Source organism: Diorhabda sublineata, chromosome 3 (assembly GCF_026230105.1).
Source record: "Diorhabda sublineata isolate icDioSubl1.1 chromosome 3, icDioSubl1.1, whole genome shotgun sequence".
Classification (NCBI taxonomy): domain Eukaryota; kingdom Metazoa; phylum Arthropoda; class Insecta; order Coleoptera; family Chrysomelidae; genus Diorhabda; species Diorhabda sublineata.
In genome coordinates this window covers 2,650,028-2,674,131 of record NC_079476.1, presented here as the reverse complement: position 1 = coordinate 2,674,131, position 24,104 = coordinate 2,650,028, and the positions used below count along the sequence as shown (strand labels likewise).

Here is a 24,104-nt window from a genome sequence, read left to right as displayed (position 1 = left end):
AAATATTCATTTTTTCGCGTTGTTTTGACATAATATCGAATAAGCACCCTAATTTTCGAACGAAAATCTCAGCTTTTTCGAAAAAGTTGGTGAGATTTTTATTAGTTTAAATCTCCGCTTTTTGATGGTGTAAAAAATATTACCTTCACCATGTTAAACTTTCCCAGAAAAGGCAAAAAATAAGACGAAAAAAACTAGCTTCCGATTTTTTTTAATCATTATGCACAATTTTCAGATATTTATCAAAATACTAGACTCTAATTACTTATATCCATCAATGTATTATGGACTTTCATGTTTTTAATGTGAATAGGACAGAAAAATTTAACTGAAAGTTGTACGTAATGATTAAAACAAAATTTCGGATGCTAGTTTTTTGGTCTTATTTTTTGCCTTTTCTGACAAAGTTTATCATGACGATGATAATATTTTTCACACCATTAAGTAGAGATTTTAGCGAATAAAAATCTCACCAACTTTTTGAAAAAAGCGGATATTTTGACGGCAAAAATTTCGTTCGAAAATTAGGGTGCTTTTTCGATTTCGTGTCAAAATAACGTGAAAAAATAAATATTCCAAATCATATAAATTATAGTTTATATGGGAAAAGAAGAGGTAACTTTTCATAAAATTTCATAAGAAAAAAGTTTTTTGTATAAGATAAAAATCAAAAACGAGAAACTTGATTTTTTGAATTTTTTAATCAAATTTTGAGTTTACGTGAAAAAACTGTGAATACAAAAGTTGTAGATCTTCTTGACTTCTTTTTACAGAACTTTTAGTTTTAACAGAAACCGTTTTTTACCCTTAAAAACTCCCTCTCTTCTCCCGATCTCACATGGCCCGTAAATTATTTTTCCTTTAATTCTTATCCTATTCTCTGCTTTGATTAGATCCTGGTCTAAAAATGGTTTTAATCTGTACATTATCACATCTTAAATTACTTGAGGAATCTAAAGATATTTGAATTTTGATTCCATAAAATTTAATAACGAATTAGTGAAAAGTACTGTTTTTATTAAAAAATTAAAATAATTTTTTTCAATATTCAATTCAATTCAATTTTTGAATACACGACACTGAATAGTAAACTACTAATTGTTACTATTTTAGGATACTAAGTTAGAGTTTTTTCATAATATTAAAATTTCCATGTCCCGTGGAACAGAATTGGATGCCGATGTTTCAAAGTTGATGAATTCATTTACGGACACGGTGGAAAGCAGACGAGACTGGAATAGTTAAGGAAAATAGTTCAGGTTTCTAGTATATCGCGGAGTCTCATAAATCCGAATAGAGTACGATTGGTTCAGGAATACAACTATGATGATCACGACCGTCGGCGTAAATTCTACCAAAGTTATACTTCCACGATTGTACATCTAATTTAAATATGGAGCTGAATAGACACAATTCCTTGAAACTGATCCACATTCATTTTTTATATCCAAAGATTCAAAAGACGTTAAGCCGAAATGTTTTGGCTGAATGCGTATGAAGAAATGTCCGTCAACATTCTTATTAAAATATATTCTACTACATACCAATTTATATAAAGGAGATCAAAAGTTGGGGTTAGTTTTGCCTCAATGGCCACAATTGTCAGCAACCAGATATCAATTTGTACTATTCATATAGGTTACTGAAAATCTATATTACATTGAAATTATTGGAGGCATCTTAATTATCAGATGATTCTGTTTATTAAATTATATAGCACCAACTTGCGATGGCATAGAGCAGGAGTGGGCTAATACTTCTAAACGGGTCCCATAATGAGATTTTCAAAATATCTCTCGGGTTGGAGATCGTATGCTATGGATACACAAATATTTTGGACAAAGTTTTTTCACTACCCAGAAAATGTTTTGCAAAAACACTAAGTTTCATTTTCAATTCATTACTATTTTTACAAAAAACAAACATTAACACGTTGAGCTCTGATGCGATCCATAGGCCTACAACTGAGCTTTCCCCACAAACCAAAGTGGATATTTTTATTCCAAAACTTCTTCACGGCCAAGGGATCGTATTTAAATATATTTTACAGTTAGGTCGGACCGTCCTGGGTCCTTAGAACATTACACTACACTTGGTTCATTTGATTTTGTTTTAGTTTTCATATTTTTTGTTTTCTTCGACATAATTTTTATTTTTGTATAAAAAACACGACGTAAACCATAGCATAATATAAATATAAAATTGAAAAATTGTTATTACAATCTGAATTATTTTTATTTTTTGGAAAACACTGATTACGATAATGTGGTTTTCCAAGACATCCACTGCAATAAGTAATCACTTTTTTCATTTTGAATTTTACAATAACTTTTTTTCACTGTATCCTACACCATATCTTCTCACCTTTTGACTTAGACCTTCTTTATTTACTAGGCAATCTGTTTTTTTGGTTTTGGCGTCTTTTGATCACCAACATGCATAGTTTCTTTCTTCAGTAACTTATTTGCTACAGTTAAAACATCAGTAATTGCTATACTCTCTTCTTAGTTATTCTTCTATAAATAAAATGGGCATTTATCATTTCTATAACAAATAACAGCTCAATAGCAATTTTTCTATACCCCAGCAACGTCCTTATCAAAAAAGTGTTGTTTGTGTTACTTGCCATTTAGTTTGAGGCTTTACAACCACAACTACCCTTTTAGATAAAAAAGTTTTTAGGCCCTTAGAGAAGTTTTATTGGGGCTCAACGTGCTAAAGCTTAAATAAAAAAGCATGCGGGATTTATCAACGAGCCAGATAAAGTAAACAAAAGGGCTGAATCCGGTCCACAAGCCGGCTTTTGACCACCACTGGCATAGAGTCTCTTAGTAACTGATAATGAGATGGGAGGTCCATGATTACTTAGCCTAACACACAAAAAAAATTAAATAAAAATTAATTTCCAATATATTTCCACACACTTTTCAGAACGTTTGACAAACGTTTATATGACACAACTTCAAATCAAAATGTACACCGCCTGTTTGTTCCATCTTTGAGGAGTCACATGACCGTACTCAACGAATCATCGCCTCCCTATCCTTTCTCCAAAATAAAAATCAAGGTACACTCGCATAGATAAGGCGTAGTGCGTTCCAACCTTCATGAAATGAGGGATGTTGGGATGTTTTCCATTCGCCCACCTAAATTTTCAAGCATTTCCAGTTAACTTTCGCTCGTCACGTGTCCCTGAAAAACACGCGAGATCTCTCGCTTGGATATCTACCCACACATACCCCAAGCAGGTTTAATTTTTTTTTAAGAAAACGAGAGAATTTTAGTCGTTTCAGTACACGCAGATATACCGATTAATTATACCGTTCAGCTTGAAGGTTGCTTCTTCCAATCGCGAAATGGGATGCTGGAATTGCATCCGAGATACTAGATACTCGTAAAATGCCTATCTGCGATCTAATTCATCCTCGTGAAGTACGTGGAGGGGATACGTTCGCCAGCGCCATTGTTCCCAATTTTCGTTAATTATTACAGATACCGGCTGTCCAAAACGCGGCGCATCGGCAACAGAGCCCCTTTTTAGGAATTTATGGTACGTCTTCCACACTGTTGTACCTCTTTCCTGAAGCGTGAACTTGTATCGGTCAATAATTTTGAGAACGCAACGAACACGATACAACTAAAGCACGAACGTGGTTCATTTTCATCCTTTTCGGCAGCGTTGCCAGATTTATGAGTGGATGAATGCCGATTTTTCGAGAAAATTGCCTCAATATCCCGACCTCTGTACAATCTGGTTGGTTGACTACAATTATACAAAAAATTCTACTTATATAACACTTTTTCATGTTTTCGAAAATAATTTAGTAGATTCTACTTTTTGTTCTTATAAAATCTAACGGGAAAATATCAATTCAATTAGATCCAAACTTGTACAAAGAAGTTACACAAGACGAATTATAGAATTTGTTTTTGGAGATCAAAAAGGAAGCTCTGGAGTATCAGAGGCTATTATAACTTATTGAAACTGAATTATTTATCGAAGTGAATATTAATGAATTAATAAATGACCTTAATTTTTTCATTTTACATAATCTGAATAAAGGATTTTTGAGAGTAATGTTTATTATTATTATAATTCCTAGCTCTAGCCTTGTTTATCAGAAGTCTTATCAATATTTGTATCAAAATAAAGGAGCCCATTCGAAATTAGATCTACCTGCGACAGTAATTTTTTGAAATCTTGATGTACTTTAAACGTACCATGTATTCGGGTAAACACACCATTAGCAAACATACATAAAACAAGGAGGAAAATCATTATGGGAATTTCCCTGGGCTATTCTAGGCGCCTGAAGGATGATTTGCGGTATTTGCCTGATTAATATATTTTTGACAGTTCTGTAATTATACTGAAAAATCTCTTTCCTACGGTTCTTGAATACTGGTTCATATTAACAGGACCCCTAGCTTTTATTATTAATGGTAGTAAAATGTGTAACATTATTCATCATGTACAGGGTGAATTGAATAAAATATTGAGAGCTCTTTATATTTTTTGTGTGAAGCTCAATTTGGTACTTGCATTTTTTGAAAAGTATTTATTTTTTTTTTGTTTATTTTATTCTTTATAAGAAGAATTAAAGCATAATAAACTTAATTACCGTAATAAATAATTACGTCTCGCAATAGTTTCAAACCATTTTTGTTGTAGCACGTAGAATTTCTTAGTATCATTAAAAACTTTATCGGGTACTTTAGTCGCGATATTTTCACGTCTTGGCACAAAACATGTTTTATGTACCATTTTTCAGATTAATCAGAGCTTAATAATGGAGATTAACCGTCGTATTTACTTTGTATCACATGTTTAGTGCTTATTTTATACCTGTGGCCTTACTGAAATATTCAAACTACCTACAAAATTTTTGAATTTTCAATATTTATCTTCTCTATAAATATTGATCCAAAAGTTAACAACAAAATTATAATAAAAGTTGTAAATAAACTCATCCTTTTTCAAACCATGCAAGTACCATATTGAAGTGTCCAAACTTCTTAGATGTTTTCATATTTTTAAAATATTAATATTATAGTAAAACCGTCATTTAATACAATCACTTTCTTTCGAGAGACTCCATAAAGGATTTTTCAATTTGTATTGCAGAACCTTCAATAAAATTACATAATATATAATAAGTTATATGAAATCAAAATTCCTCCAACTTCCTCACACCATCATCATCAATCAAAGTATATCTGGATGCAGACTTAAAAATCTAAAACGTTTCAGGGAACCAATAGAGAACAATGGTTATGGGCAGATATCTCGTTTCCAGATGGTTCGCTGTTATTTCAAACTGAAGACTAGAAAATTGGAGATGAACAATTAGGAGTAGGCCTTTAGAGCACGTAAATCAATCGCGCTATCCCAATGATCTCAGAAACTTCCATTTTCTAATCGTAACATACACCAACGTGCGCAGCACATTGCTCAAAACGCGTCAACCGAAATGCAAAATTTTTTATTCTATTAAATATTCACCAAGAACTGAAATCTTGTAAAATTAAGTGAACTCTCTGAAAGCAAACAGAAAATTACTCTAAAGTGGGTCAAACCGTAATGCACGGCAATGAACAAACTGATCACCTGTTGAGAAAGTTTGAGACAACTCCTTTTCGAAGAAGACATCAAGTCGTAATGATGAAAGAAGAAAATAAAGAGGAAATGAGAAGACCCTAGATTTGAAACATTCGAAAAATTTTTTTTCATGAACTAGATAGAAAAGGTTTTCCCATTAAGCAAAAATTAACTCAGAAGAGTTACTAGTATGTCCACTGTAAACTGTTAGGGCAATATCGTCCGAAGAACATTATATAAACTCCTGAGAGCTTAGTTGTTACTGCACGGAAACAAAGAAGCCAAGCACATGCCTGTCCATCGATAACTACTTATATTTAAAGTTTACACAAACAAAATTGATTCACGGCCTTTAAATCCTACCTCATCTTAGCTCAATGATTCCATTGTGAACGAAAATGTAGACAAAAACGAATAATCATCCAGTGGCCTAATCTGACTACGATGTTTATTATTAGGTTGATTGGTATTACTATTATAAAAAACTTACACAGTCCCTCTCAATGTTATTTTTTATGAGTTTTTTTCGTTACTACAACTTTGTCTTTCGAAAACACATGATTTATGGAAATTTTCAAATCAACATCACCGTCATATACCAAAGCTGCTGCTTTGAGAATATTGGATACGACTTTATTGTTTTTCAAAATATTTTCATCAACATCAATAAACTTTTGCACACATTAGAACCAATTGTCGAAGCGTTTCATCCATTCCTATTGAAGTACTTACAAAACATGTGATTTGAACGACAAGTCCAATTATTTCTATAATCGGCGGCCATTTGCTTCAAAGTGATTCGTGTGCGAAGATTCTTTACTGGATCCTTCATTAGACAAATCAAATAGCGCTTGAATGACAACATGACATAAAGTATGACAAAATGCCATACTTCATGATGGAAATTTGACATATTCACATCAGTGTTGCCATATCTCAAAACTTAAATAGCAACCCTCGTATGTCTCTTTATATTCTTATAAGAAATAAACTGCAACAACTAGACTTTCTTGTATCTATCTCAACTTTTAGTATAGACAGTTACCATAAACTGACATCAAAATGCCGTAAAAGTTTAAGTGTTCGATCAAACAGAAGATCTTTATAACCACTATTTCATTTCACACATTGTTCTTCTCATTATAATAACACTAAGAACGAGCTGTTTCCATCCAAGATACAAAAAAAGTAACTTGATGTAACTTTATTTGTGTATTTTTCCATAAAATCAATGCTATCATCTACTAAATTTCGTCCATAATAGCCAATAAGCGAGTACGCATTATCGTCTCCTCGTTTTTCGCTCGATTCTTGAAGATATTAGATTCGAATTTATGTGAAAATCTGAAAACCTCAATATTAAGAGAGAAAAATTGAAGGATTGATTGTAGTATTCAAAGATTGGATACGGAAAAACACAAAAATCAATACTTTTGTTTTAAAATGCTTAGTTCCAATAGTTCCAATATAATGCAGTCCACACTGCTTCACTTTCCAAGGCTACACGAGATTTAACGCCCACAATATAGCCCTGATCTGACCCCGTGTGACTATTTTTTGTTCGCAAAGCTGAGTTAGGTGTGAAAGATTTAACATCGACGTTGAATCATATTCTCATAGAAGCTTTAATTAGAAATTTTGAAAAATGTGTGAGACTTTATCAAAAACTAGTCACAGTTTTATAAATTTTATTTCTATGTGAGGTTGAGAATTCACGGACACCACTACATATAATAATGTTGTTTATTAACGATGTATTGGTAAAAGTGTATATCAAATAATCATCTACACAAAATATATAATTTCCAGTACTGATCGCCGAATTTCAAAATTTCGAAGAAATATCATCTACCCTTCCTCAAAAGAGAAAACAACTACTTCCTGGCTAATACCACATCGATGATCGAATCACGTCTCGTCCGAAGAACATCGCTGTATTAACCAGGTACTTTTGGCAATTTATTTTATCTATGTCAAATGGAACAGTTTGTTGCCAAAATTGAAATACTGTCTGATACGGGTTTCGATAACCAAGTTATCGTCTTCAGGGTCTGGAGGTATACTAAACTTCATTAAAACAATTGATTGAGAGTGATATATATGAAATTAGCTGTAGTGGTTATGACGGGAAGTATATTGGGCAAACTAAGAGATCCGTTATTGTTCGGTTTAAAGAGCACATAGGTTATTTAAAATATGAACGGACTGGAAAATCGAGTATCTTAATAATGTAGAATTGTTAAAAAATGTATCCAATATTAAATTGTTGGTTGCATTTGAAAGCATTCAAATTGCTAAATGTAAGAGTAGCTTAAATAGGGACAAATTCCTTACAGCCCACTCTATAGTCACAGAATAAATGTGATGATTCCGAAAAGGTTTTTACGCTGAAATTTATTTTTCGCTGGAAAAGTTTGTTGGTGAGAAAATTTAGTATAAAGGAGGTAAGTCAAAAATCAAGATGATATAGGAACATTTATGTATGCGGGACCACAAACACGCCTTTGAAAGTTAATGTCTGTACATGCAAAATCTTTCATAGAATATAATCCAAAAGTACCAAAGTTTCTATATTTGACGAGAAACCATAAAGTTCAATAAAGTGCCTGGACAGATCTCTCGGGTTATAGCCTTCAGACTATTTTTTCTTGATATATTTGAACAAGATAACCAGACAAAACCTGATAATCGGGATTAACCCAGATATAGAATATTAGTGAATTCAAACAAAATCACATTTTTCTGGAAAAGCATATTTCCAAATTACCGTGGAATTTGTCGTTGTCCTACCACGCTGAAAGCTTGTGGCCAAAATAAAAAACGCGATATGGCAATACTGATGAATCTAAATAATTATCTATATTCACGTCACATTGTAACATATTATGTACAGAATATCTCAGCCTAAATGTGTATTAGACGCTCAAATTCAGGAGAGTCGCATCTTAAATCAAAAACACAAATATCTGGTGAAAGAATCTGCACCATATGGCTTAATGAAAAAGTAATACTCCGATAAGTATTGTAGAGCGTCCAACAACCTCTACCATCCACGAAAATGATAAAAATGCACACTAGCAAACTCTAATGAGATATGGACAACTAAGCTGGAATTTCGGGAACCGTTGGCGATATTCATACTGAATACCCTGTTTACACCAACACTCACGATTACACTGAAGTGAAGTTTACCTCCAATATCTGGAGGCGATAACTTGGTTATCAAAAAGCGCGTCAGACTTTGTAATCGTGTGTGTTGGTGTAGTGGTAGTGTGAACATCCAGATGTATGGACAAAACAAAGTTTTTTCGCATGATTTGTAATTCAAGAGTCCTGGATCCATCACTAATATGTTTAAATCAAAACGCAAAGTGAGGAGCCGAAACATCAAGTTCGCCACCGCCAAATAAGTTTTAAAAACAAGCTTTAACCAGGGAAGGCCACGCTAACTGTATGTTGGGATGCTGAAAGCTCGATTACTTGCAAAAGAAAATAAATTACAGAAACTTATAGTACAATATAGCTCGTCTTAGATCCGTCAACCTAAATAGGTTGGGGGCAAAGCAGAAGGATCAGTTCTCGTATTTATTTTCGATAACAGACAGAAAAAGGTGAAGGAGTCGATCAATAGAAACCCAAAAAAAGAGAATTGATACTAAGATAACGTGCGAGCTCAAAACAACCTCAAAATAAATTAAAAACGACAATATCAATTTGCAAAAGGAGCTCTCAAAGTCTGAGATTGATACCTACTAATAAAACAAATTTGATTTATATCCTTAACAAAAATTAGTTCAGCTCGAGAATTTTATTTATTGCAATGGGTTGTATTCAAATTTTCATTTATAACTTTAACCGACAGGTTTATTTATCTAGGAAATTCGAGGAGATTTCTCTTATCTGTCAGATGTAAGTGCTCCAATTGAATAACAAACACGTATAGTGTTTTACTTTGATTTGATGGAAAGAATCGTCTTTAATGGAGTTCAAAACGTGTTTAGAACCTATATACCATCAATAAATCATGAATAATAAGGCGTATTCAAAAGATAAGAATTCTATAGAAAATTTAAACCGTTAATTTCTTTTTAACGTCGTAGTAAAATTAATAAAATAAAACGAATATGATGAAATCACAACTAGTCAATTGAAACGTTACAATTTGAGAGCCAAACTTAACATTTTTTAGGGGCCAAATATTTATATGATATGTAGGGGGTCAATACAAGCTTAAATTCAAGTTTATGGGGTTGTTGCTCTTATCCCCTGGTCACAATTTTGCAAAAAGGGGTTTAAAATACATTTTTCTTGATATCTGGCAAATTATCAGTGTTACGAGAAAATTTTTCAATCATATTTTGTAGTAAATTGCTTTGCATACAATTATATTTATGTAACTTTTTGTCATAAATCCAAAATTCAAAAAGTTATGAGCAAAAAAGTGGAAAAATTTCATCAAAAATTTTTTGCGTAATAGCTTTTTCTAATGATTTTATCAAAAAATTATTTCAGATCAAATTTGTAGAGGATTTTTTCACAAATAATCTCCCTTATATTTTTTCCAAATTCCATTCATTTAAAACGCTGTTACAATGCTCTAAAGTTGACTGGATTCGTCAATGCTCATGACAACTCGGTCAAAATATGTTTACCTTACTTATCTCACAATAATTTCTAAGAGGAGTGTACATTTCCAAGAATGTTGAGCAGGTAAAAAAATCCGTAGTAGTAGTAATACGTAGCCCTCAAAGATTCTTCCTCCTCATTCTATTCTTTCAGTTGTTCTATCAAATTTGCCACTTGACTAGCAAAGGACATCGACTTCCTTGTGTTGCTCACGACATTAGGGGGGGAAAAGTCAAATATTTTCTGTTTAAAACCTTCAAAAGGGTGTACATCTGACCAGCTTTATAGTCTTTTAGGCTTAATGTATGGAGATTTCATAGCAGAAAATGTACTGTTATTCTAAAACTAAAATTCACAAAAATTCTGGAAAAACATCCTGTCATCATTTGCCCAGTCTCGCTGGCGAACGTCTTTTCCTTGTTTTATACGGTGGAACCAATGACAATTCTCTGGACACTTTTAGCTACAAACTATTCATCAAGATAGTATCAAAAATTTCATTCAGTTAATCATCCGTTCCTCCAAAACAGGATGCAGATTATTTTCACAGTCTCAGAGTGTACCACCAGGTCCAATCATGGCTTGGGAAATACTATAATCCTGAAGATTTGGGCTTGGAAAAACATCGAAACCTTTGAACCCCAATTCAATCTTCGGACCCTCCAGCAACCTCTTATGAAATTAATTTTCTGTAGATGTAAAGGAAATTTTTGGAAGAGGTTGGATGAGGTTGCAGGAAAGCAGACCTGTGGAGAGATTTTTCTGTAGAAACCTGTACCAACATTATAGAAATAACAAAATGAATGGAAGAAAATGAATTTGAAGGAGAATTGCCAACGATGACTTCAACTTTAACTCCTGTCATTCTCCGAACTTTCACATAAAATGTAACATTTTAATGAACTATAAGTACAGTTATAGAGATTTTTATCTACGCATAAACACTATATAAAGACCTTCAGATAATAATAATAATAATAATAATAATAATAATAATAATAATAATAATGTTGTTTTGAAAAGATATAATTATTACTAGATTAACTTGCAAGTAGAGAATAATTTAAATCCCAAAATATAAATTTAGGTGTCATGTATAAGCACCAGATTAAAATTTTATCAAACCCAATGAAGTGAAAAAAACTAAACATTAAGGTGCAATTTCATGCTGGCGCTAATCGCTATATTCGAGCGTCAAATGCAGTCACGTAGTACGAATTATACTAGAACGCCATCTGAAATACATGTAGCGTTAAATGTAAAAATCGTCAAGTATCAAAACTGAATATTTTTCGGCCTTTTTACCAAACGGAAAAGTAAATCAATCATACCAACAATTTTATTAAAATATTATCAATTATTATTTAAGTTTAAAAATGTATAAAATAGCAGAAACTTAGTCTAAAAGCAAGCAACGTTTTCGAGAGAGATGTGGCTCTATAGACGCATCCTGGAGATACCCTGGAATGAGAGAATCACCAACGATGAAGTACTAAGACGCATTGGTCGCAAAAGAAAGCTGTTGACAATGATTAAGTTAAAAAAACATCTTACGCAATGACAAATACCTACTGCTACAGAACATATTGCAGAACAGAGTAGTGGAAAAGAAAATGGACAAATCTCAGCTTCGAAGAATTGTTTCATGTTGATCTTTCCAGCATATCTAATTCGATATGAAATACTGCAGTAGATTTTAGTTAGGTTAGACCAGTTCCATGCATAAACAAAATATTTCGTTACCATAGAAACGAACAATAACTTATTAGAAGTGTCAGTGTAAAGTTTGTCGTCAAAAAAGTAAACCAGAGCTAGCCATCATCAAGTATCTGTATTTAAAAGGGTAAAGAGGTAAGCAGATTTACGAAGGTATGCTTAATATCCTTGGTGATCAATGTCCTTCGTATGCGACCGTGAAAAGAGGTAAATTTTCCATTGAAGATGATGACCCATCGGGAAAGGCAGTTTCTGTGTCAGTTCCCGAAAATATCGATGCTGTTCATGACATGATTTTATTAGACCGTCGAATTGGGCCAAAACGGATATCTGAAGCATTGAATATTTCATACGAACGCCTTCATCCTATAGTTTACGTCAATTTGGACATGAGAAAAATTGCTGCAAAATGGATGCCCAAATGTTTGAATGTTGACCAAAAGCTTGCAAGGAAAGAAGCATCGCGTTCGATCTGTGCTCGATTTGAAAATGATGTAGACTTCTTAAACCGAATTATTACTTAGGATGAGACTTGGGTACATTTCTACGATCCAGAACCAAAGCAACAATCGATGGAATGTCGACACTCTGGTTCTCCAAGACCTAAGAAGTTTCGTGTCCAAAAATTTGCTGGAAAAGTTCTTGCTTCAATTTTTTGAAATTGCCATGGAGTAATTATGATTCATTTTTTGGATAACGGTGGGACAATAATTGGAGATTACTATTCGACATTACTGACCACTCTACGGGAATAAATTAGAGATAAAAGACGCGGAAAGCTATCCAAAAGGTGTTTTGTTTTTGCAGAACAACGCCCCTGCACACAAATCTAGAGCACACACTAGAGCACAACCCTTATTCACCAGTTTTGGCTCCGTCCGACTATCATCTCTTTCCTCAACTGAAAAAAAGTTTAAAAAGTCGTAAATTTTCTTCCAACGAGGAGGTAAAAAAATCTGTGGTGGTCTGGTATACAGAGTAAGAAGACACAATTTTTTTTAAAGGTCTAGAGATGTTGCAGGTTCGCTGTAATAAATGTATCCAATTGAGAGGAGAATATGTTGAGTAATAAAATATTTTGACATTGGAATTTTGTTGGGTTCTGTAGTAGGCTAAGAATTTTTCAATATAACCTCGTATATAAAAAAAGATTAAAGGCGCCACGCAAAATAGCTGAATTTTAAAATTCCACTGTAGCTGGACAGGGTCGGCCTAAGGACCCATTTCACGAGCTTGTTCGTAACAATATGTATACTTAATTCGTGCGGGTTATAAGTTTTCAATTCTTGACAATTAAGATGCTAGAGTCGATTTAAACTCTTGAAAAACTAATAAAAAACACTCATTTTCAACGTCCTGCTATTATTCAAAGGGATCGTGCCAGTAAATTCAAACTATGCTATGTTTCCGGCTGTGAATTTTGCATTGATTTTTCAAATATCTTCTAAAAAAGATGGGGAAGCTTGCAAATATTCATTTAACGAACTAATACCAGTTTTAAATTTCAAAAAAAATTATTTTCTCAAATCCTTTCACTTTCAAAAAACATTTCATAACAAAATTCGAAATAAAGAAAGTTGAAATATTTCGAGTGCGCACGCGTGTTTGGAACGATCGACAGATTTTCTTAATTCTTTGTAATTTTCATTTGATTTATTGTACTTTACTGTAATTGCGAGAAAATTGAAAAAAAATCTTACATATTTTTATCAACAGCTGCCAGTTTGTTTTCTTTTTATTTTTTTTTTTTTATTCAAAGATGATAAATTATGATATAAACTACCTTCCTCTTTAAAAACCTTCTCTAATTTTTCGTTTTATATTTACCAAATTCGAGATTATGTCAGCGCAGTAGAAGGCTATAATTTTCGCAGTCTCAGCTTTGGTAACCTCTATAAATTGATGTCGAAGAAAGAAAATAAAAAAAAAATAATTTTTCTAACACTTTATTATCAAAAAATTATAAACAAAAAGTTTTGTATGGAATTATGATAAAATTAACAAGAAAAAAAATATTTAATTATGCGTCATTTTTTACCCTTATAACCGTCACTAGCCCCTTAAATCTGCCTCAAACATCGTATATTTTTTGTTTTTTGGGACCCTAAAGAAGGGTTTTTGAAAGTTACACAAAAATCTCAAATGGAAGTTACACGATTAAACGCTTGGCGACGTGGTTTAATCACTTTTTCTGTTTCGATGTATCGCAACGATGATTATTGCGATAGAAACCACATTTTGAGGTTCCTCAAAAATCAGAAACGTCTTATATTGACATAAATCACTCCGAAATAGCCTCAAATTTATCAATAAGGAAAGCAATGAATCTTAAACGTCTCTGAATGCACTGAAAATGTAGAAATGCGAAAGCAGTTTTCGCGAAGAGCCAAAAGTCATTAATAAAATAATCATTTTTTTTTCGCAGCCCTTGTAATTTCTTCAACTATCTATCTTCTCAATAATCGAAACAATTAGTTTCATAGCCCGTTAATACCAGAGAAAGTCAATTCAATAAGAGAGAAAGTTCTTTTCTGGTACCGTAACCTCCAATTGAATGTTCTTCACGATGGGTCATTTAACAAGTTAATTTGGGGATGGTTTCGTAGTCTAAGATACAATTATAAACAGATATAATAGAGCTATGATAGAAAAAATCCACAATTTATTTGTAATAAAGATAGCGAACATTTGACAAGACATTTTAAAACAAAAATATTGGAAGATAAATCATTAGGGATAGTATTTTATCGTAAGTAACCCCTTGGAAAGGTCAGGTTTGTCCTTAAAACATATAAATACCAAATGTATACGTACTTGGTAATCAATAGACAATTTGACTAATTTATTTTAACTCCAAATTATTTTACAACTTCGTATAATATATATCTGTGCTTTTGTACAATTTTATTTTGGAATATATTATCTAAGTCCCCATAATTATGATTATTTGTAACTTTATAAAAGTTTTCATCGTGTGAAATATTGGAAGTAACAAAAAACAAAACGACCATGCAGATGTTAGGAAATGGGAACATAACAAAAGGTATGATATATACAGATGGAGAAAGTGTGAAGTTAACGGCTGTACAGATTTTTTTCTACTCAACTTCTACTCTTTAACGTACTTGTTATATAGTACTATATCTGGTCGCCAAATATGATCCGATGGAACGTGTAGCATTTGAACACCACCATATTCCTTGGGTTCCCATCGTAATTTGTAGTCGTACCATGACTGAAAAAGATCCAGAAATTCAAATATGAAAAAAAATACGAAAAAGTCAAACTAAGGTAGTTGTCATGTTGGGTTACTTTCTTAACAAATTGTTAATGTTTGGTATAACTACATATTTATAGTACTTTCTCTTAGAAATTAGGTTAAACTAGTTTCATATGCTTCACAATGAGCTTTTCGATTGATTAAATCGTGAAACTATGTCAACAAAAACGATTATGAATAATGTTTTTGAATTTTCTAACCTATCCACTTAGGAACGCGAAGCACGACCTTTATCTACCTACTCCACGTTCAGAATTAGTTAAGGGCTCAATATTTTACAATGCAAAAAAATGCACAATCACTTGCCAACTGAAATCAAATCGATATCATCTAGTGATATAAAATATGCGCAGAATTTGTTAAAGAATTCTATTATTATATATAAAATGCTACTTAATTGGGCAGATTTTCAAAATATTGTTAATTCTATATTCAAATACGCCGTTCTTAGCTCCATCCGGTACTGCTTTGACTAAATTGAGGACTTAATCTTGTAAAAAATCAATTCAATTTTAGTATTGCTAGATTAGCCCCATGACAAAGCTAAATGTTTTTAGTCTGGTCCTTAGTTTATTTAATAAATTTCAGTTTTCAACCCATCACTCAATAAGTCGTTTGACTAACTAAGAAAAACACATTTTTCACCAAAAATCGATTTTATTCATCAATATTATCTTCTTCAAGGGCAATACTACCATTCCCTAACTTTTTGATGCCGTCAGTTTCAGCAATTGCTTTTTCATTGTCGTCGTTAAACAGTAGTTTTTTCTGCGACATTTGAGGGAGGCCGTTTTTCCTCATTTTTCCATTTCTATTTCCAACAACTCTATGTGGTATTCGGTATTGATTGCCTCCAATATTTGGTGATTGTCGATGAACAAAATTCCTTGCGCAACCCAAAATACTGGAGCCATAACCTTTCCAGCTGACTGTTGTGCATTTGGACGTTTTGGACGTGGTTCAGCAGCTGCAGTCCACTCAAATGATTATCGTTTTGGTTCCGGAACGAAGTGATGAGTTCACGTTTCATCCATTGTCACATATCGACTCAAAAAATCTGATCTATTACGTGTAGACATGGCCAAACACTGTTCTGACTCAACACGTTGTTGTTTTTGATCGAGTGTGAGTAGAAGCGGCACCCACTTTGAAAAAGCTTTCTCAAGATCAAATGTTCATGGATATTTGTTTACACACTGCCTTTTGATATCTTTAAGGCCTCAGCGATCTGTGTGTCAGTCACACGGCTTATTTAGTGAGGTTATATAACAAATGGTCCCAATTTGAATCAGTTTATTCAAATTATTACGCTTTAGAAGCTTCGGCGATGAATTTTATGTATCAAGTTCATGACAAATTATCATTTAGTCAGAATAGGGTGTGTTGAACCTGAATCCGAAGTCTCACTATCCCAATTAACCTGACCTAAATGCCCTAAATTAGACGTCATGTCGACCGTCACTCTCAGAGGATAACGCGTTGAGTCATATTCCATTACATCCTTTCAAAAACCCATCCACTCCCATTCCGTAGCATTCATTTAATTCGAACCTTGTTAAATATTTATCTAAACCAAACATCACTGGGGAAAACGAAAAATCAACAAGATAAATTATATTTGAATATATAGAATGCATCGATATTTGATTCCCAGACGATTCATAAATATTCGGAAATTCAAAGTTCCCATTTTTCAGAACTAATTTAAGCTGATGTTAAATAACTGTATATGAATGTTATAGAAACATTGTTATTCTTTGAAATATTATTGATAAAAATTCTCTACGAGGGTTTTCTGAAAAGATTCCTACCTAATAAAGAAACAACACATCATTTTTATTTTGAACATTTGTTGCATGTTTTGGCTTTTTTCTTCTGATCCATCCACGGACTTTTATTTTCTTCACATCTCTTGTTACTTGACTTTTTCATTGGCTTTCTGGTCTACCTTTGGGCCGGTTTCCTAAGGGTTTCCAATCTGTTAGTTATTCAACTTCACTATTATTTTCATTCCTTTTATGTGTCCTAGCAATATTCGCTGCCATTTTAAATATCTGGTGATATTGTCCTCATTTAAGATTTCTCCAAGTTCAGCGTTCATTTGGATTCTATATTGTACTTCATCCAAATTTTTCTGGTCTATATTTTCTTTTCTTTCAAAGGTGTTAAGTTTTTCTCCAATAGCTTTTATTGGAATCATCGTTTCTCCTCAATAGATTACTGTTAACCTTATTGCTGCTCTGTTTTCGAACATTGATGAAAACCAAAAACAGGAAACAGGAAAGAATCGCTTCTGTTGAATAAATCCATCGTTTACCTCAAATGCAGTTGCTTTTTTGTAATCCCAAAAAACCATCGCAATAACTTTTCGAATATCGCCTTTTTACGAACAGGTTAGTCCTATATAATCCAACTTCTTGACTGTTTCTTTTCTTTCAAGATTGTAGTGGGGGACTTGGGTTTTATCTACGGTTATGTTCAACGCGAAAAATCCCGCTTATTGTTCTTAAACCGCATCAAAACTTTTGACCCAAAGTGAATAACACAGAACCCAACGAGCGAATATCTATAACGTGTCTGTAGACAAACCAGTGTAGCCGTTCGCTTGTTTTGTATAGGGGCAGTTTTTTGTTTTGCCGTTTAAGATCGAGGTAAAATAAAGCAACAGATTCCTGGGAAATTTCACATTAAACTTGAGCGAAATGCTACTGAAACTTAAAATTTATTGGAACAAGTATAAAGCGTCCAAATGTTTTTGAGTGGCTGAAGCGTTTCCAAGATTGCTGAGAAGATGTTGATTATTCTTCTTTAGGTTGAAACTTTCAGCAGATCTACTCTGATTATAGTTTCCCAGAAGAGTCTTTGCTCCCATCTACCTTATTCTCCAGTGCTGTTTCCATTGTTCTGTAGCTGATACCACAGAAATGTTCTTGTTCCATGAAGGACTTGTTTGCCCCCGCTTTAGCGAGCTTATCAGCTATTTTAATTCCTGGAATCCATTGTAAGGTAATTTCACTTTTCTTACCTAGCTCGTTCAATTTTTCTAGGCAATCTAAAACGAGTTTGGATTTTATGATATTGGGGCTTAAAGCTCTAATAGCTCCTTGGCTATCGAACAGCTTTCGGACTTTCAGACAACTTTCAACTTGAAAAACGGAAGAACATTCGTGCTGAATCTATAGGAATTGACACGAGATGTGTATCGTACATTTATCATGAAAATTTCAACAATCTGAAAAGCGCAGAACTGGTGCCGCATTCCATACTGTCCATTAAAAGGTATATACACAAGTGCAACATTTCAGTGCTAGGACAACCCAGACGGATATCGCACCGTGCGACTACTACCTCTTTCATAAGGTCAAATCTGCATTAGAAGGCACAAGATTTTAGTCTGTTGAGGCTGTGAAAAAAAAATGCTGCACATCTTGAAGGAACTGACAGAAACATATTTCTTTCACTGTTTAGAATAATGGAAGATTCACTTGGAAAGATGTAGGGATAGATGATATAAAATATTTTATATCAACAAGTTATTTAATAGCTACACGTCGTAGCTTACGCATGCATAATTCTTCACTGGTATGATAGTTCCTTTATCATGCCAATAGCTTATTCTATCTCTTTTAGCTTGATCAATTGCTGGAAATAAGGATTGAAATCTCCATCTAAAACAAAAGCCCGCATTCTTCGATATAAATGTTTGCCATAGATTTGAAACACCTCTTCTTCAAAGTTGACGTAGTTTGCGATATGAATTGTCTTGTAAATTGAAGACATTATCCTATAATGAAATATGTAAGGCACAGAATACGCTAGCCGGTGACGTACCGTGTCTAAAGTGTGGTCCCAGCCTAAGGGTAACAGAGACAGACTATATATTTCTCTCGCTTTCTCTTAAGAGATCTTGAGTTTAATTATTTTTCAATAGTAAATATATACTTTCATGGGTATACTTTTGTAAAAAGGTGAATTTTAGTGGATAAAAATATTTGAAACATAAAAATAATCATATCTTTTGAATGAATTGAAATAATTAAATCTCTGAACTTATTTGTTGGACTTTCTAGATATGATTTAAATAAATGAACTCATAATTTCTGACTATCGTTTATTTGTAATTTTTGGTTAAGTAATCAATTTTTATTACAATCGTATCAAAAGTGTTTCAAAACGATTTCATCCAAAATTTTAATTCCTAAATCTTTTCTTTCGATCTTTTTCCTATACGTAGTGCAGGTCCGTGAGCTCAAAAAGCTCAACACAAAGTTTACACTTACTGCTCAGATTCATTTTATTTTACGAGAGCTTTAACCACCATTCAATCGAGCTTTTTTGGAAGCTGCCTCAAATTGAATTTCGCGCTGTCTTAAAATTATTGACTAAAGAAGGATCAACACCAACTTGAATCAAAAACAAAATGGAGAGTGTTTACGGTTACTTTTGTTTACAATTAAAAGTTATTTCGTTGGGGACGAGAATCATTAGAAAATTATCCACGTGAGGGAAGTCCTGTGACGTTGACTGTTCCAAAAAAAGTTGAATTAGTGGAAAAAATTACTCTAAGTGAACGTCGCTTGAAAACAGAAGAAATTACAGCATAAACCGGTAGCTCCAAAACAATTGTTCTAAGGATCCTACACAAACATTTAAATAAAACAAAAATTTGTCCAAGGTAGATGCCTCAAATAATCAGAGGACTGCAAAACACTGTCGAATAGAGTATTGTGAGCGATTTTTAGAGCTTTTCCGTGAGAACCAAAAAAGTGTCATAAATCAGAAAAAGAAGAGCCCATGACAAAAAAGGAAAGGTCACGAAAATCACTTAAAAAGTGATAGTTAAAATTTTTTGACCGGCGAGAGTATCTCTGTGATTGACTTTAAGAAATCGGATACAAACATGATCAACGAAATATTACTCTAAATACTAAGACATTTGGGTAAAAAAAATATAGGTTGTAACAAAATCAGCAGAGGTGTGCGCTTGCTTTATGACAATGGTTTAGCCCACACTGATTATCTTTCCATCACTACTGTATTGAACACCCACCAAATCGCCTGCATCTAGCTCCGTCAGACAATTTTTTGATCGCAAAGCTGAAGGATGAAATTAAACGGTGTATAAATATTTGTATAGTGGCATAGATGCTTCAATCAAACAGTTTGGAAATAGAAAGAGAATCAATTAGAAAATAATCACAGTTTTTTCCAGTTATAATCTTTCTCTCTGTATTATGTTATGTTGGGCTTAAATTATTAAACTTCTGATAAAATTAACTTATATTGAAAAGTACAGGATTGCCTTTTGGATGGTGATTTGAACCCTTATCTTTTATCAGACAATTAAAATCTATTTTCTTTGTTTTATTGCGACGTAGAGGAAAATATAGAAAGTGGCAACAATGAGTTTTAATTGAATGTACCTGTAGAAAACTGCTAAATGAATATGACAAAAGTGTACACCTTCACAAAAAAAAATCCACTCTCGCGTTTTTATGAATAACGTTTCAAAAAAGACAATGACAACATCCGAAATGAATAGTGATTCATTATATCCCAAGCATACAACGAGGACACCATTCAATTTTCATGGTCAGCTAATTGTTGAGTGTCGTGAACACAAATGGTCTGGAATCTAATTTTGATCGAATTAGTGTTTTAATATTATGTTAACAATGTTGCTGATTCTTTGGCTTTACAAGGCTAACATCGCATGACAAGTAAAACAATAATTTTTTCCAGCACGAATTTTATACTTGTGACACGAATTGAACTTATAATTCGCAGTTTGCAATCAATATTTTAGTCCAGACGAGATAGTCCAAAAATCATCATTTTGATAAGTTTTCCACGATATGATTTTTTGCTTATAGCTTCGTTTCTGGTGACTTTACATAAAAAAGTTTAAACCTTTTTTTCTTGTCATGAAAAGACCTACAAAAGTAGATATTGCAAGTTGAAAAATACTAATTAGTTCAAGAGATAAACGAAAATAACAATGACAATTGTTGTTTATAGATAAATAATTAAAGGATTTTAGTTATTTTCATTGAGTCTTGTAATTGTGCCAAAATATTCTGAACTGGAGATTGTACGTTTAATGGTTCATGACTTATGACTTTATAAACAAATTAACAGTAATAACACAAAACTTGGTCTATGCGTTGAATGTGGTCGTGCTGATTTGTTGATTAGTAGATTTCATTATTTTATGTTTTATGTAGTAAGTCGACGTTCATTTATAAATATATAGAATTTTGCAATCAAGGGAATGAAAACTCGTGCGAATACGTCTTTTTTCATAACTTTTTGTTATAACTTTCATTTAAAATAACAAAATTTTAGTTTCATTGAAAAAGAATCTATTGAATTGCCACCAGAAAATGAAGATGAAGATAACGACGACGAGATCGATTCACTAGTCCATGACGACGAAGAAGAAGTTCAATCAGACGATGGAGAAATCACCTACGACATCCCAAATCGAGAAGAATCAGACAGTAGCGAAGAATCAGATTTTGATCAAAATAGTAGCACAGATACTGTCAGTCATCCTTTCAAAAGATAAAAAATAAATTGAAATTTTCAGATATTGAACAGAAATTAAAAAATTGGGCCGAATATAGTTGAAAATATATATATGATTATAAGCGCAATTCAAATTAGCATAAGCTTCATCTCCCAAAGATCCTTGTGTATATAAGAAAAACTTTAGTTATTAGCGAAAATAGATTACTAAATTGAATTATTATGTTTGTTATTATATGTAATGTTATTAATAAAAATAATCTTTGTAAGATGTAATTTTTTTAACAAATGTCAACTCGCTAAATTTGTTGTACAGTTAATTTTTCACTTTCCCGGTGTGTATCATAGAACCATCCGAGGCTTTTCAATTTTTTTTTAAAGAAAGCTATTTTTATGCACTTTCGATCGAAGTTACAAAAAGTTATGAAAAAAAGACGTATTTGCACGAGTTTTCATTTTGCCACTAAGGGGATTTCGAAAAAAAATTCCCTTGATTGCAAAGTTCTATATTTTTATAAATGAACTTCGACTTCCTACATAAAATAATGAAATCTATTAATCAAAAAATCAGCACGACCACATTCAACGCATAGACCAAGTTTTGTGTTATTACTGTTAATTCGTTTATAAAGTCATAAGTCATGAACCATTGAACGTACAATCTCCAGTTCAGAATATTTTGGCACAATTACAAGACTCAAGGACAACAACTAAACTCCTTTATAATTGTTTATCTATAAACAACAATAGTCATTGTTATTTTCGTTTATCTCTTGCACTAATTAATATTTTTCAACGTGCAACATCTACTTTTGTAGGACAAGAAAAAAAGGATTGAGGTTTTTTTATGTAAAGTCACCAGTAACGAAGCTATGAGCAAAAAATGATAAAAATGATAACAATGATAAAAAATTATAACACACCACAGATAAAGATATGTCATTGTACACACTTTTCACCAAAATACAAAGTTTCACACATATCGTAGAAAACTAAGAGATTTTTCCTAAATTGCCTGGACTATTTGCTTTTTATCTGATTTAAATCATGACAAGTCATTCACCTTTATGGAAAAACATCTAGTTACTTGATTATAAACAGCACTGAATATTAAATCAAGTGTTCCCTCTTTCGACTTCTTATTAAGGATATCATCAACAATAAACGTCAATGATACCGTTATCACTCATAACCAATCTTAAGTTTTCTGTGGAATCAACCACAATGATGCCAAAATTCACAAAATTCCTTATTAGCTTGAAGGATCGTCTTCAAAATAAACTCCACAAAAACGTTCTAAACTGAGCGATATCATCAACTCAATTTGAACCGGATTCAATATAGGATTTTCTCTAATTAATCTCTAATGATATACGCTGTTCTTAATGATAATATTAACCTTCAAATTCTTGCTGTTTTCGTCTGATTAATAACAATATTATATACTTGGACTCTCTACCTTTTCTTTAAGGCGGATTTGAAGATTTGCCACCCCTGGGCTATCCGCAATTTGTCCCTCCCTCCAAGACAACCGTGTAAGTTTACCATGGTACCGAGGCAAGGTGACGGGCCGCCTCCTGAATTCCGCCGCCCTAGGCTATATGTTAATCCAGACCATTTAAGAATTTGAATTATCTCGAATTGAAATTACTAAACATTGTTCAGGAATTGTATACAATTTGAATTTTAATTATGCTTCCTGCATTATTTTATTTTAAAAGATACATTTCAAAATATTTACATGTTTACAAGTTTTTTGAAAATGAATTTTCAAAATTCTTTCAATAGTTGGTATAATTTGTTAATCATTTTCAGTTTTTACCAAAATTTGCCGCCCCTGAATTCCGAAAATTCGAAATTTGTTCAGAATTTTCAATTGGTTGCTTAAACAAACAGAAATAATCATTCTACGAAAGTAATTTTATGCGTCTATAGAAGGTATTTATAAATATGATAGCCTCAGAAACACGATTTGATAGATTTACAAATTTTCTGTGAGAAAATCATAGCTTTCACAAAAAAATTATAAGGGACCTTTTTTATCGAGAAAAACTCACCCTATAACGTGGTGTTTTTTTATTTTCTTGAAACAACAACGCTACGGAGACCTTAACAATAATTATAAATAAGAAAAAACATAAAACTACGTGGATTATACCAGGAAGTACCAAGGGAAACCAAATAGATCACGTCTTAATATCAAAAATGATACAAGATGTGAGACTATACAAAGAAACAGATGTTGAGATTGATCATCACTTAGTAATAATCAATATTAAATTAAGAATGATGAATATAATAAACAAGACGATAAAAAGCAAAAAGCGGAATATGCAGAAACTGAAAACGAGGGGG

General features: G+C 32.6%; 1 protein-coding gene across 1 annotated transcript in view; it reads right to left on the bottom strand.

Moving 5' to 3' along the window:
- LOC130441380 (acetylcholine receptor subunit alpha-like) overlaps positions 1–24,104 on the bottom strand; it is a 208,487-nt gene that overhangs the window by 155,649 nt on the left and 28,734 nt on the right. The window contains exon 3 of the mRNA XM_056775034.1: positions 15,067–15,176. Within this exon, the coding sequence (XP_056631012.1) occupies positions 15,067–15,176 (110 nt within the window). The remainder of the gene's footprint in view (positions 1–15,066; positions 15,177–24,104) is intronic.